Source organism: Callorhinus ursinus, unplaced genomic scaffold (assembly GCF_003265705.2).
Source record: "Callorhinus ursinus isolate GAN/ISIS: 27379988/994484 unplaced genomic scaffold, GSC_fseal_2.0 scaffold30, whole genome shotgun sequence".
In the NCBI taxonomy this organism is placed as follows: Eukaryota; Metazoa; Chordata; class Mammalia; order Carnivora; family Otariidae; genus Callorhinus; species Callorhinus ursinus.
The window spans coordinates 15,456,574-15,469,915 of NW_027397092.1; the positions used below are offsets into that span (position 1 = coordinate 15,456,574).

A 13,342-nucleotide genomic window follows, 5' to 3' on the forward strand; every position below is an offset into this window, starting at 1 on the left:
TCTACCATGCTGCTGTATGTCTCCAGAACTTAATATCTTGTAACTGGAAGTTTGTACCTTTTGACCACTTTTACCCATTTCCCCTAACCCCACCCCTCCACTCCAGCCAGTTGCCTCTGAAAAACTGGTATGTTCTCGGTTTCTGTGAGTCTGGTCTTTTAAGGTTGCACATATAAGTGAGATCATAAAGTATTTGTATTTTTCTAACTTACTTTATTTAGCATAATGCCCTCCTTTCAGTTTCATCCGTGTTGTTGTGAATGGTAGGATTTCCTTCCTTTTTTAATGGCAGAGTAATATTCATGTGTATGCACGATACATTTTTGTATTCTGTCCATCCATCATCACTGTACACTTAGGTTGTTTCCATGCCTGTTGGCTATTATAAATGTACTGCAGTGAACACGAGGGCACGTACCCTTTCGAGATAGTGATACTGTTTTCTGCGGATGTATATACCCAGAAGTAGAATTGCTGGATCACATGGTAGTTATAATTTTTTTTAGGAACCTCTAACCTGTTTTCCATAGCAGCTATACCAGTTTACATTCTCACCAGTAGTGTGCAAGGGTTTCCTTTTCTCTCCATTCCTGCAAACATGTGCTATTTCTTGTCTTCTTGATGATAGGCATTCTAATAGGCATGAGGTGATATCTTATTATTTGAATTGCATTTCCCTGATAATTACTGATGTTGAGTACCTTCCCGTGTACCTGTTGGTCATCTCTATGTCTTGTTTGGAAAGGTATCTGTTCAGATTCTCCACACAATTTTTAATGAGGTTGTTGGGGTTTTGGCTGCTAAGTTGTATGAGTTCTTTATATATTTTGTATATAAGCCCCTTATATAAATAATTTGCAAATAATTTTTCTCTGTAGGTTGCCATTTCGTTTCGTTGATAGTTTCCTTTGCTGTGCAAAAGGTTTTTGGTTTTATGCAGTCCCACTTATTTTTGTTGTTTTTGCTTTTGGTGTCAAATGCAAAAAATTAATGCCAAGACCAATTTCCAAGAGCTTATCACCTATGTTTTCCTCTAGGAGTTTTACGGTTTCAGGTCTTATGTTCAAGCCTTCAATTCATTTTGAGTTGAATTCTGGGTATGATATAAGCTAGGGGTCCAATTTTATTCTTTTGCATGTAGCTAGCTGTCCAGTTTTCCCAGCACTGTTTATTGAAGACTGTGTTCTTTCCCTTTTCTGTGTTCTTAGCTCCTTTGATGTAAACGACTTTACCATATATGGGATTCGGATTACCTGGGGGCTCTCTTTTCTGTTCCATTCATGTTTGTATCTCTTTTATGCCTGTACTGTGCTGTTTTGATTGTAATATAGTGCAAAACCAGGCAGTGTAATGCCTCCAACTTTGTTCTTCTTTTTCATGACTGCTCTGGCTGCTCAAGGTTCTTTTTTGGGTTCCATACAAACTTTAGATGCTTTGTCCTATTTATGAGAAAAATGCTACTGGAATTTTGATGGGGATTGTGTTGAATCTGGAGATTGCTTTGGATAATAGGAACTTAATATTTTTCTGATCCATGAACATGGAATATTTTACAAGTTCGGTGATCCTCTTTTCTACTTGAGCTAGTTTTTTATTGAACTCTGTTGAATTTTTCAGTTTTTATTTTATTCCTTAGCTTTGTGGTTTCTCTTTGGTATGCTCTTGTATTTTCTCTTTTTTGAAATTGTTTCTCTTTTTATGTGTTGTTCTCCCGACCTTAGTGAGCATCTTTATCACCATTATTTTGAAATCACTTAGTGATTTCAGGGAAATCTCTTCATTTCATTAAGGTATGTTTCTGGAGTTGTATCATGTTCTTTTGTTGGGAACATATTCTTCTCTTTTCTCATTTTCCTTGACTTGCTGTTGGTTTCTGTCCATTATATAAGAGCCATATGACTCTCCCAGTCATGATGGACTGGTCTTGTGTAGAAGTTGAAGTTTATCATTTCAGCCTAGCCCAACTTCTTGGTTCTCTCTTAAACTTTGTGGTTAGGTAACCTCTTTGTTAGTGGTTTTCTAGTCCTTGAGGATGTGCCAAGACCTGTCAGTGTCCTAAAGAGGAGGATCTTAGCACCTAGATGCAGCCTCAGTAGTAGCCAGATACTCAGACAGTAGCTTTTAAAGTATGCAAATAGGTATCTTTCAGGGAAAGACTGGGAGATGGGAGTTTGTGTCTGCCTCCTCCCTGCTGAGCCAGAGGGCATACCCTGGCTGGTTCAGAAGTGTTTCCTCCGTGTTGCTACAGTGATTATGCTTTTCTCTTTTTTCTTTATTTACTTACTGTTTTGGTAAATAAAACCCAATGTGGGACTCAACCTGAAGACCCTGAGATCAAGAGCTCATGCTTTACTGACTGAGCCAGCCAGGCGCCCCTAGCCTCTTCTGTTTGATAAAAATTATTGATTAAAAAAAAAAAAAATTGGTGGCATGGTTGTTGTAAAGTTGTTTATTTTTAGTGAGAAAAACTATTCAACCTAATGGCTTTCTAAGTAATTAAAAAAACAAAAATTGCAATATTTTATTCAGGGAGGATAACAGGTGAACAAGTGAGAGTATAAAGCATGGACTTGAGCAAACGTGAAGATACTAAGTGAGAGTTTGCCAGAGGCACTGAGATTTGAAGGTAGTATTAAAACATCACATACTGCTATTCAAGGTATTAGCAATTGAGTTCTTGTGTTTAAAGTGCTTAGAAATGTGCGTGGCATGTAGTTAAGACATTTAAGTATTACCCATTATTCATTTTAAAATCAACTGTAAGTGTTTAGAGCCACTATTTCTAAACCATTGAGCCATCAGCATCACTTGGACGTGCAGATTCCTGGCCCTTCCCCAACCGTGCTGGATTTAAAATTCTTCAAGTAGAGCTCTGCCACCTGCGTTTTAACAAACTCCAGGAATTCTGATGTACACAAAGTTTGAGAACAACTGCTTTTGAGGTTCTCCCCGATATAAAACTAAAATAGTGATGCCAGTTGAGCTCTATAGGACGCAGCATTTTTGTGAGGCAGAGGGGAATTTTTTTGCGCAGAAATTAAACTTCACTAGAATTTGCATCTTCCCCTCCACCCCCTTTTAAACATCTTCCATATAAAATAGGTCCTTAAAAAATACTTGGTCTGGATACTGGATAAGACCAGTAGGTTTTAGAGAACTGAGCTGACATTGTTTCTCTACAAGCCTTATACTCATGCAGCAGTCATTTATTGTCTGATCTTTGTCAGGCACAGCTGTGGTCCTAAAAGAGCTACTATGGCAGGAAAATCAAATTCTAAGTACATCATAATGGTGTTTTAGGTGCTGTGATAGAAACATGAGCCTTGTTCTCTGCATGCTCAGGTCAAGAAATAACCAGTGACCACAACTTCCAAGGTTGAGTTCGAGCCGGGTCTTAAGTAGTGATGGCCAATCGCTAGGTGGGAATAGGTTTGCGGTGAAGGCATTGGTTGACATTACTACTATGAAAGTCATTGTCATTTTTTGTGTAAGCGAAGACCCACTTTTCCTTTTCTACAAAGAATGTCAAATCCATTTTTATATTATAGCTTTTGTTAGTCTGTTTTTTCTGTTACATGAACTGGTCAGACAGTTGGAGGCCTCTCAGAGTCCCCTCATGTATCCAGGGAGTCAATGTCAGTAGTATCATAAAAAAATAACTTTTAGAAATGCCTGTTGCCTAATTATACTGTCAATATTTCAAAAAAATAAACTTACTTCAGAGGCTCCCAGAGTTTGTTTTTGGTGCCCTTAACACTTGAGTAACTTTTTTCATGGCATCTCTAGGCCAAGAGAAATTCTTCACAGATTTGGTAACTAGTTTTGTGTGGACAATGCAATAAACATTATGTCCTAACATCTTGGTTGACTTTAAAAATGTAACAAATTAAAAGAAAAAATAAATTTTTATTTCATTCTGATATAATCACGATGACTTACAGGCTGTGTGCCTGTTAGGTATTACACAACTTCTCAAAGCATGGAATCAGAATGAAGACCACTACCCTCTTTTCTAGTTCCATGTTTTCTCTTGTACAGTGCTTGGGTTCTTTTCACAGCAACTATGGGAAGCACTGCTTTGGAGAGATGTGCCATTAAAAAGAGTGGATGCTCTCATTGTAGCCAGAGTGGAGGGTGGCAAGAGCACCTGGCTCTAGCAATCTCAAACAGACCAGGCCTGGCCATTTGCTGCTGACAAAATCCAAAGACAGATAGACTAGTGGTGGTAAAAGGAATTTATTTCAGTGACTCCCAACACCGGGAAAACAGTGGACTAACATCTCAAAGACTATCCAGGGTGCCGAAAATGCCTGCAGGTTTATATAGGGAAAATGTGGGACAGAGATTGTTGAGTGCGTGCAGGTGGGCAGTGAAGGTCAAGTTGATCATTGTCTTGGAGTCAGTCACGTGGGTCTTGCTGGCTCAGTCCTTATTGCTTGAGGGAGTAGTTTTGGTTCCGCAGAGTCTTTTGCTTGAGTTAAGAGATAAGCTGGAAAGAAGAACTTAATCATTTAGAAAGTACCCACTGAAGTCAAGGTGGATGTAGGTGAAGCTCTCTTTCATAATGTTGAAATTTTGAATTCTCTTGATTTACTAGTTCATACAGTATCCTACATAAGTTGAGTATCATTGTTTTTCCCTCAAATTGAAAATACTGTGTGGGGCCCTTGGGTGTTTACTGGGAACCATGGGTTTATTTGATAAAATACATAGGTGGGGATATACTTTGTCTAGGTCACCAAGTTAAGTCAGTAGCGTATCTTTCTTTTTCAGTTCTTCATTTACTTAGGCTGCCTTGGTGTAAGTGATGCTGTCTTACAACCTGAAGGTACCAGCTCTTTTCGCTACTCCAAATGGCAGGCACGTTCAGTTTTTTTTTTTTTAAGTTTATTGTTTTTTAGTAATCTTGACACCGAACGTGTGGCTCAAAACTCAAAACCGCGAGATCAGGTCACATGCTCTTTGAGCCAGTCAGACACCTGGCACATTCATTTTCTACTCTCTTGGTTTCTAGAAGTACCTACCTGTGCTTTTACCTAAAGCCTCCTGCTACTCTCTGGGACCTGGCCCTAAATTGCTCTGAAGTGGCATGTGTTTGCACACTAACTTGCCCAGACAGTAGTCCTGGAGGAAGTTTTAAGTTTTAAGTTAAGTGATTTAAGTTATGTGATCATTTAGGTGATTAAGTAATCACTGTTTTGCTAGAAGCTATACTTAGTTAATATTCAAGAAATCTGAGGGAGTTGGAGAATTTATTTTATTTTGGGAGGGAGCATTTATATTGCTGCAGAAATGGGTTTGAAAAATTATGCCTTAAAAACATGAATTGTTGAGGTGCCTGGGTGGCTCATTCGGTTAAGTGTCCAACTCTTGATATCGGCTCAGGTCTTGATCTCAGGGTCATGAGTTCAAGCACTGTGTTGGGCGCCACACTATTACTATTACTTCATAAATTTATTCATTCATAAAAAGTTTATTGATAAATTGCTGTGAGCCTTATAGGGTGCTGGCCCTTGTGGATTCACATTTTATGTGGCTGCCTGTATAGGAGCACATCTACCATCCAGGGGACAGTTTAAATTCAGTGTGAGATGTCAGTTTTACTTTGGTAGGTGAACACGCAGTCCGGGAATACTGAGGGGGAGTAACCCCAGATTCGAGGGTATAAAGGAGGCAGGCCTGAGTTAGTGAAATTAAAGAGCAGTAGGAAAGATTCCTCCAGGCAGAGTTCTGGAAGAGCACGGTGTATGTAGGATCTTGAAATAGCAGATGAAAGCTTAGAATGCTTGAAGGAATGTAGTTAAAGATGAAGTTGGCGAGAGAGACAGAATTTTCATAGGCTCTGGAGTTCTGAATTTATCCTGGAAGTTTTGGGAAGCCATTGAGTGATTTGAAATGGGTAACAGTAGGTTTTGTACCTTTCTCAAGTCCGAAAGGTGAAGGGTGAAGCATACTGGAAGGAGAAAGGAGGTTGGAAGCAAACAAGTGAGGGGCTCCTGCAGGGATGAAGGTGAGAGGCTTAGGGGCCTGGAATAAGGCTGTGACACTAATGTGGGGCCCAGGAGAGGAAATGGGCTGACTCCACAGGATGTTTTGCTAATTGGATGCGATCATGTGTGAGGGAGAAGGAGCAGTGTGTGAGGGACAGCCCTCCAACCTGGCTGGAAATACTGGCAGAAATACTGTTTACCAAACAGGGACTGGGGAGGAGGAATGGGCTTCACGAAGGGTAAGTGTTCAGTGTTGGACTCGGGAAGCTTGCATGTCCTCTGGATTTGTTAGTAAGCCGTTGAATGTATAGTCTCAAGCCCAGAAAAGTAGAAAATAGGCTCACTAGTCATCAGCATAGCCTTAATAAGATGTGCAAGAGGGAAGAAAAGAGAGGATATTAGGGAGAATGTTGGCTTACACAAGATAAATAATAGCACAAAGGTGGAAGTAGACAGGAGAGGGAAGTGAGAAACCACAGAAGAGGGATCTGTTGGAAGAAGATTCTCAGAGTAATTAAATTGTACATTCCAGAGGTTTTTTTTTTTTTAAGATTTATTTATTTATTTATTTGAGAGAGAGCGTGTGCACACGTGGGGAAGGACAGAGGTGAAGAATCAAGCACACTCCCCGCTGAGCCCGCCGAGCCCGCCATGGGGCTCGATCTCATGACCTGAGCTGAAATCAAGAGTCCGACGTTTAACGGACTGAGCCACTCAGGCGCCATTCCAGGTTTTGGAAATAAATATTTGACTAGTAATTTTAAGGTTTCACGACAGATGCTTAGATTGGTATTATCATTCCGGCACAGCATCCATTCCCTCTCCTCTCTTGTATAGGAGCCACAGTGATCCCTGGGTAGGTCTGTGCTGCTTGTCAGAGGTTGCTGGTCTTCAGCAGTGATTGGGCTCCAGAGTTTGGCTCAAGGAAGACATTCTCTGGATGAGAGGGATTGGTTCAAGACAGGGCTTAGAACCCAGATGCCAGGGGAAGTTCTGTGGAGACCTCAGGGGAAATTTGCCTTGTTTTTTAGTAAAGTGCTATTTTTCTCTATGTCTTTAAACACAAATGGAAGGCCTTAGATTTGCTGCAACTCTGTTGGCTACCAGCCTGAGACTGAACCTGACAGGAGGGCAGAGCTGAGAAAAGTGTAGAGAAATCTTGTGGAAGCTCTGAGTACAGTGGACACCTTGCCACTGGGCCTTACTGCTTAAGCCATTTTTGTTTTTCAGTTGTAATTTTATTTTCAGAGAGGAAACCTGTGATGGGAGTGCATGAGTGATGCATATGAATGGCACAAACTAAATTGATGCTGTAGCTGCTAGCCAAATATTATATGGTAGCTCTGCAGTATAGTTTTCAAAAACTTAAAATATATCTCCTAATACTTTGGGGAGGAAGACAGGAAGTAGATAGGGAATGATTTTAGAATTGTATCAAGGAATGAGGACAAAACTCCGTTCTGGTGGAAATCAGAGAGAAATTGATTATTCATTCTCATGTCACACAATTTTTACTAGTAAGCAACACTTAACTAGGTTTTTGTGTAAAGTTGTAAGAGTAGGAGAAAACTAAAATCTTGAAAAACTTATTTTGAAAAACTTATTAGGAAAATTACCAAATATACACAGAAATAGAAGGAAGAGAACCTTCCCCCTCCCATGTATGTAGCACCCAGCTTCAGAGGTTGCTGCTGGGGGGCATCCTGTTGTATCTGTGACCCCCTAGCCCCCGTTGGAGAATTTGAAGCAAATTCGGCACATCACATTTCATCCCAAAATACTTCAGTATGGGAACCTGGCAGGCTCTGTTGGTGACTCTTGATTTCCGAGTCATGAGTTCGAGCCTCTTGTTGGGTATAGAGGTTACTTAAAAATGAAATCTAAAAAAAACTATATTTCAGTATGTATCTCTAAGATTAAACTGCTTTAATAAGAGGGATCATTAACATTGAGTAAATGTGAAGAGACATTTTCCCTCGTCTCCTCGCTAACACAACTATAATCCTTGACCTTATGCAGAATAACAGTATTTCAAGGATGGCAAGAATTATTCAGAAGGTTGACATTCTTAATAGAGTACCCTATAAAGAATGTTTCCAGGAAAAACGATGACTCTGCTACTGACAACAGTTAATACGCATCAGAGCGAGTGCACCATTTCCTGTTTTTCTTTGCAGAGGCCCAGCTCTGGAATTCCCCTTGTTTGCCCGTGATTTAAATCTTGTCTCTGTCTTGTATTCTTAATACAGCACACCACAGAAGTGTCGTATTCTTTAAGTGTCCGTAGTGACTGAAAAGTAGTACATTTTTGTATTTTGAGATAGGTAATTATTAGCATCTAGGTTAAGAATGTTATAATACAAATGCAAAGAACATGTCATCCTGTGTCTGGATCTGTTCCTCTTACCCTCCCTGGAATATTACCATGGTGATGATGATTTTTCTCTACTTTTAGACTCTTTCACTGGATCTTATCAGAAATTAAGCTTAAATCGTCTTTCTCATCTTTTGAAGGCAAAAATTCAGTCCTCTTCTCCTCCTCTTTCAGCTCAGCCCATTCTTTCTTGACCCTGTCCAGACGGCCAGACTGTCTCCAGTTGTTTGGGTTCGATACTCCATTCCCTGCCTCTTGCACACTCGTCTGTCCCCTCAGAAGTCCTCCACCACCCCCCCCACAGGCACTCCTTTGGTCTTTATCTGACCTCTCACCCACTTTCAGCTGTGTTTGCCTAACCCCTCCAGGCATTTTCTCTTTAGCCTCCTTTGACGGCTTAGTTTTCTCCACCCCACCTTAGGGTTCCTCTGTGCACTTCTTTATTGTGCTGGTGAGACTTGATTTCTTCTGTCTAGTTTAGCCTCTGTCAGAATCCTACGTCCGTGTATCCAGCTCGCCCTCTTGATAACTTCACTTGGATGTCTCAGACATACCTCAAGTTCAGTGCGTCTTCACCTCTTTCATCTTCTTCCTAAAGCCTGCCCCCTCTTCCAGTGTTACCTGCTCCTGTGAATTGTGTACATTCCTCTCAGATGGGAAATCTGTGCATTTTCTTAACTTCTGCCGCTCCCTTCTCACATCCAGGCAACAACCAAATGCTATTGATTTTCCCCGCTGAATTACATCTACCTAGTTCTTTCCACCTCAGCGCCTGTAGTTGAATCCAAGTAACCTCTTCCCCCCGGCGTTACTGTCATGGCCTGTCTGGCTCCTGCAGCCTGCGTGCAAGCTGTGGCTGTTGTGGACTGGCCTGGACGGGCCTCTGAAACCCGCTTGTCACGGGGCGCCCGGGCTCAGTCGTTAAGCATCTGCCTTCCGCTGGGGTCCTGATCTCGGGGTCCTGGGATCGAGTCCCACGTCGGGCTCCCTGCCTCTTCCCCTGTTCATTTTCCTTCTCTCTCTCTCTCTCTCTCAAATCTTTAAAAAGCAAAACAAAACAAAAAAACAACCTGTCTTGTCATTAGGGAGGGAAGGACTGAAAGCTTCAACCTCTGTACCTTACATCAGTGTCAGATTAATAGCATGAAGAAACCTTACAAGGTGAAAGGGGAAAGCCTGACTCTGGGCTCAGTAAAGTTGAAGTGAAAATGTATTCACTGTTCTCAGATTTACAAATTATCTGTCCTCTGCCCTTCAGTATGAGAGTAGTCTCTGTGAAACATCCTTCCTCAGTATTCAGAATGTTTGTTACAGTCTTTGATTTTGATTAACCACCTGATCCATTCATGAATTCCTTTCAGGAAACGTTTCTGGGGAGTTGGGTGGTGGCCTGAGTGCCCCATGGTGATTCCTCGCCCCCAACATTTTCCTTCAGTAATTCAGTTGTTAGAATAAATCACTTAATGAGGAGATGTGGGCCAAGTGTAGCCTTTTGCTAAGCCCTGAACACACCCGTCCAGAGGAAATTACAAAGATAGAACTTGAGAAGTTGCTCCTATGTGTTCACAGGGCAAGGGATGGTCAAGACTCCCAGTGTCGTGGAATAGATCTTACTCTCTGAAATGTGCCCATCCCTTAACCTGTTTGAGAGGGCCTTCTGGCTGAGCCATGTGGCACCCTCCACCATCAGGAGCTGTTGCACCTGTAAGTGGATTGCACAAGGCCTGAGGAGGAAAAGTCTTCAGGCCTATGGATGCCATTATCCCCTGGAACGTCACTGCTAGCCTTTTTCTTCAACTGGAGCCATCCACCCTTTCCTGCTGTGTGGAGGGTGCCAAGAAGCTAGAAGTCTTTCTGTTTAACTGTCAGTCAAGGGGCTCACTGGGGAAGAAACCCCAACAATTTGGCCCAGGTATTGAGAAAATTATCTTTTGATGGTGAAGATAATTTAGATGTGCCTGGACCCACAACTTTCTATCAAAGCAGATTCAGTGGAATGGAACAGTATAGCCAGGAAGAAAAAAGGCGCAAAAGTGCTATTAGCATCTTCTTTCCTTACCTTAATCCTCTAAAAGAGAAGGCAGCTTTGCCTCTTACAGCTCATCTGTGCTGTGTTATCCTAGAAGAGAGCAGTGTGAAGGGAAGTGTGTTGAATGGACTGGGTAGAAATAGATAAACAGAGTCTGGGGGAACCAGTGCGTTGCTGGTATGGGTGTCCCCAGTCCAAGGATGCTGTGGGTTTTGAGTCGGTGCTGAGGGGCACGGAGTCTGAGGTACCTTTAGAGCACCTGAAGTGACAACATACGAGATGAAGGCAGAAGTCCGTGCCTTGTGCTGACAAACAGAAAAACTGGAAAACAGACAAAGGTTCTGGATCCTCTCTTGGTTCACTGACACCTTCTGAACCTGAAATTTTTCTATAATTAGGGAGCAAGGCCCCAAACGAATGATTGAATATTTTTAATTTTTTTTTTTAAGATTTATTTATTTGACACAGAGACAGCGAGAGAGGGAACACAAGCAGGGGGAGTGGGAGAGGGAGAAGCAGGCTTCCCGCGGAGCAGGGAGCCCGATGCGGGGCTCGATCCCAGGACCCTGGGATCGTGACCTGAGCCGAAGGCAGATGCCTAACGACTGAGCCACCCAGGCGCCCCCGAGTGATTGAATTTCTTATCAACCCTTGAAAAAGGGGCTTCAAGTAAATGAATGAGAGTATTTTGCTGTTAGTGTTACAGACTGTAATTCATACAGTCAAGCATTTTGAGAGGGAAAATGAAAACCTGTAATACAAATACTCAAAAGATGAAAAAATACTGCGGTGATGTCATTTCATAACAGAGCTTCTGAAAAAAAATAACTGTAGTTGAAAAATAGTATGTAGCTGCTACTGAAAAAACTTTTCTAGAGCTGGGGTCTCCAAACTACTGCTTGTGGGCCAAATCTAGCCTGCTCCGTGTTTCCATGAGTAAGTGTTCACTGGAATGGAGCTACCCTTGCTTTGTTTATGCATTTGTCCATAGCGACTTCTGTGGCCCAAGGACCATAGTGGAGTTGAAGCTACGACACATGGAATAGCCTATTTACTGTCTTGGTCTGTAAGAAAAAAATTTGTGGATTCCTGAGGATGATCAAGTAAAGTTAGTTTTCAATATAGCAAAACTATAAGAGAAATAAAAATATTGGATAAAAATACCAGAAAATTGGAAGATTATACACACACACACACACAAATATAATCCACTGTTCATCTAACAGTGAAACAAATTGCAGAAAGGAACACGAGCGGCATTATAAAAACATAAGAGAAGAAAACTTCTCCAAGATACAGTAAAACCTGTGTTCAGATAGACGCACTGGATGGAGAAACCAATGAACTTGGAGATAGCCCACTGTCTGTCGTTGGGCTGTGAGGATGAACATAAATATTTCTAAGGAAAAACTCGGGCTTCTTTTGGGATCCTGAATGGCAGCCGGAAAAGCTAGAGGACGGTAAAACAATGTATGTTGGCTTCTGAAATTAATGTATGAACTCCCCATTTTGGTGGCTTTGTAGAAAATTGTGTTTTAATCCTGAGGTGCTGTCACTTGGGTCTGTCTTGGTAAGTTTTTAGGATTTATCAGGATTACACCAGCATTTCAGTAGTGGGAGACAACAGTATATTGTTCAAAGGGAAGTAAAGGGGGAGAAGCAGCACTGGTGTTAGGACACTAAGCCAGCAGTGCAGTGTGTTCCTCTCCGCTAGCTCACAGTATCCAAGGGGTCATGGAAAACGTGGGACTGACTGAAGATAACCTTTGTCCCTGGAAGGATCTCATGATCAGTAAAACAGCAGGGTAAGGAACTCCCGCTAATGAGGTGAATGGGCATATTGGTGAGGCAAGGATTACAGCTGGTAGCAGAAGTTACTCCGTACCCTGTAAGAGGTGGTTGTCAGAAATGAGGAGGGGTCGCTAAGCCCCAGCCTAGTAGACTGAGTTTGGGTAGGGTTTCACGCCCAGCCAGCTCAGACCAGAGAAGAGTGAACGGATTGGGACCACATTTCCTCCAAACAGAGCAGGTGATTCATTCTGGGGTGGAATGGTTGTGGGGGTGTAATCTAAGTAAAAACCATCAAAATGTCAGGTTTGTTTTTTTTTTTTAAGATTTTATTTATTTGACAGCTAGAGAGGGAACACAAGCAGGGGTTGAGGGGCTCCCCACTGAGTCGGGAGCCCGATGTGGGGCTCGATCCCAGGACCCTGGGACCATGAGCAGAGCCGAAGGCAGACGCTTAACCAGCTGAGCCACCCAGGCGTCCCTAATGCCAGTTTGTTAATGATGAAACCTAGAAAGTGATGTTAACATCAAGAGTGCTGTACTCAAATCACACTGTATTCCTTGCTAACAATAAGGGTCAGTGGTGATAATTTTAGTTATTTTTTTTTAAAACAATAAAACCTAAATAGTTATTATACAAATAAGTCAGTAGCCAGAGCTAGGCCAAATAATGTATTTTCAGTTCTAAACAATAACTGTTGTTTTGCTTTACCAATCATTTTGTGGGTGTGTGTGCATATACCTCTCTTGAGGTAATCCTGACAGCCCCAAGATGTCGGGATCCTGATATCCTGGGGAAATCATATTATGGTCATTAAAATCATTCATCCGTAGTAAATAAATCCAACAGAGTAAGTATGTTGCTAATAAAATCATTTCTCAACACATTGTTCCCTGTATTTTAGAAAAGGCGCCGGCGGATTGACCGAAGTATGATTGGAGAGCCAACGAATTTTGTGCACACGGCTCATGTAGGATCGGGAGACCTATTCAGTGGAATGAATTCAGTAAGTGTGTTGGTGGAAGATGCAGATGGGGTCTTGGGGCATAGACCTATGTCGCCTGTATGACAGGTACATACATTCTTAAAGATTATACAGTGCTCAGTGAATTTGTAGACACTGAATATAAATACATAACATGAACGTAGAAGAAAATGAG

General features: G+C 41.8%; 1 protein-coding gene across 6 annotated transcripts in view; it reads left to right on the forward strand.

The window, feature by feature from the left end:
• CDC42SE2 (CDC42 small effector 2) overlaps positions 1 to 13,342 on the forward strand; it is a 114,595-nt gene that overhangs the window by 95,105 nt on the left and 6,148 nt on the right. For all 6 annotated transcript variants that reach the window (XM_025860768.2, XM_025860766.2, XM_025860767.2 and 3 more), the window contains one exon: positions 13,087 to 13,188. In XM_025860768.2, coding sequence (XP_025716553.1) covers positions 13,087 to 13,188 — 102 coding nt within the window. The remainder of the gene's footprint in view (positions 1 to 13,086; positions 13,189 to 13,342) is intronic.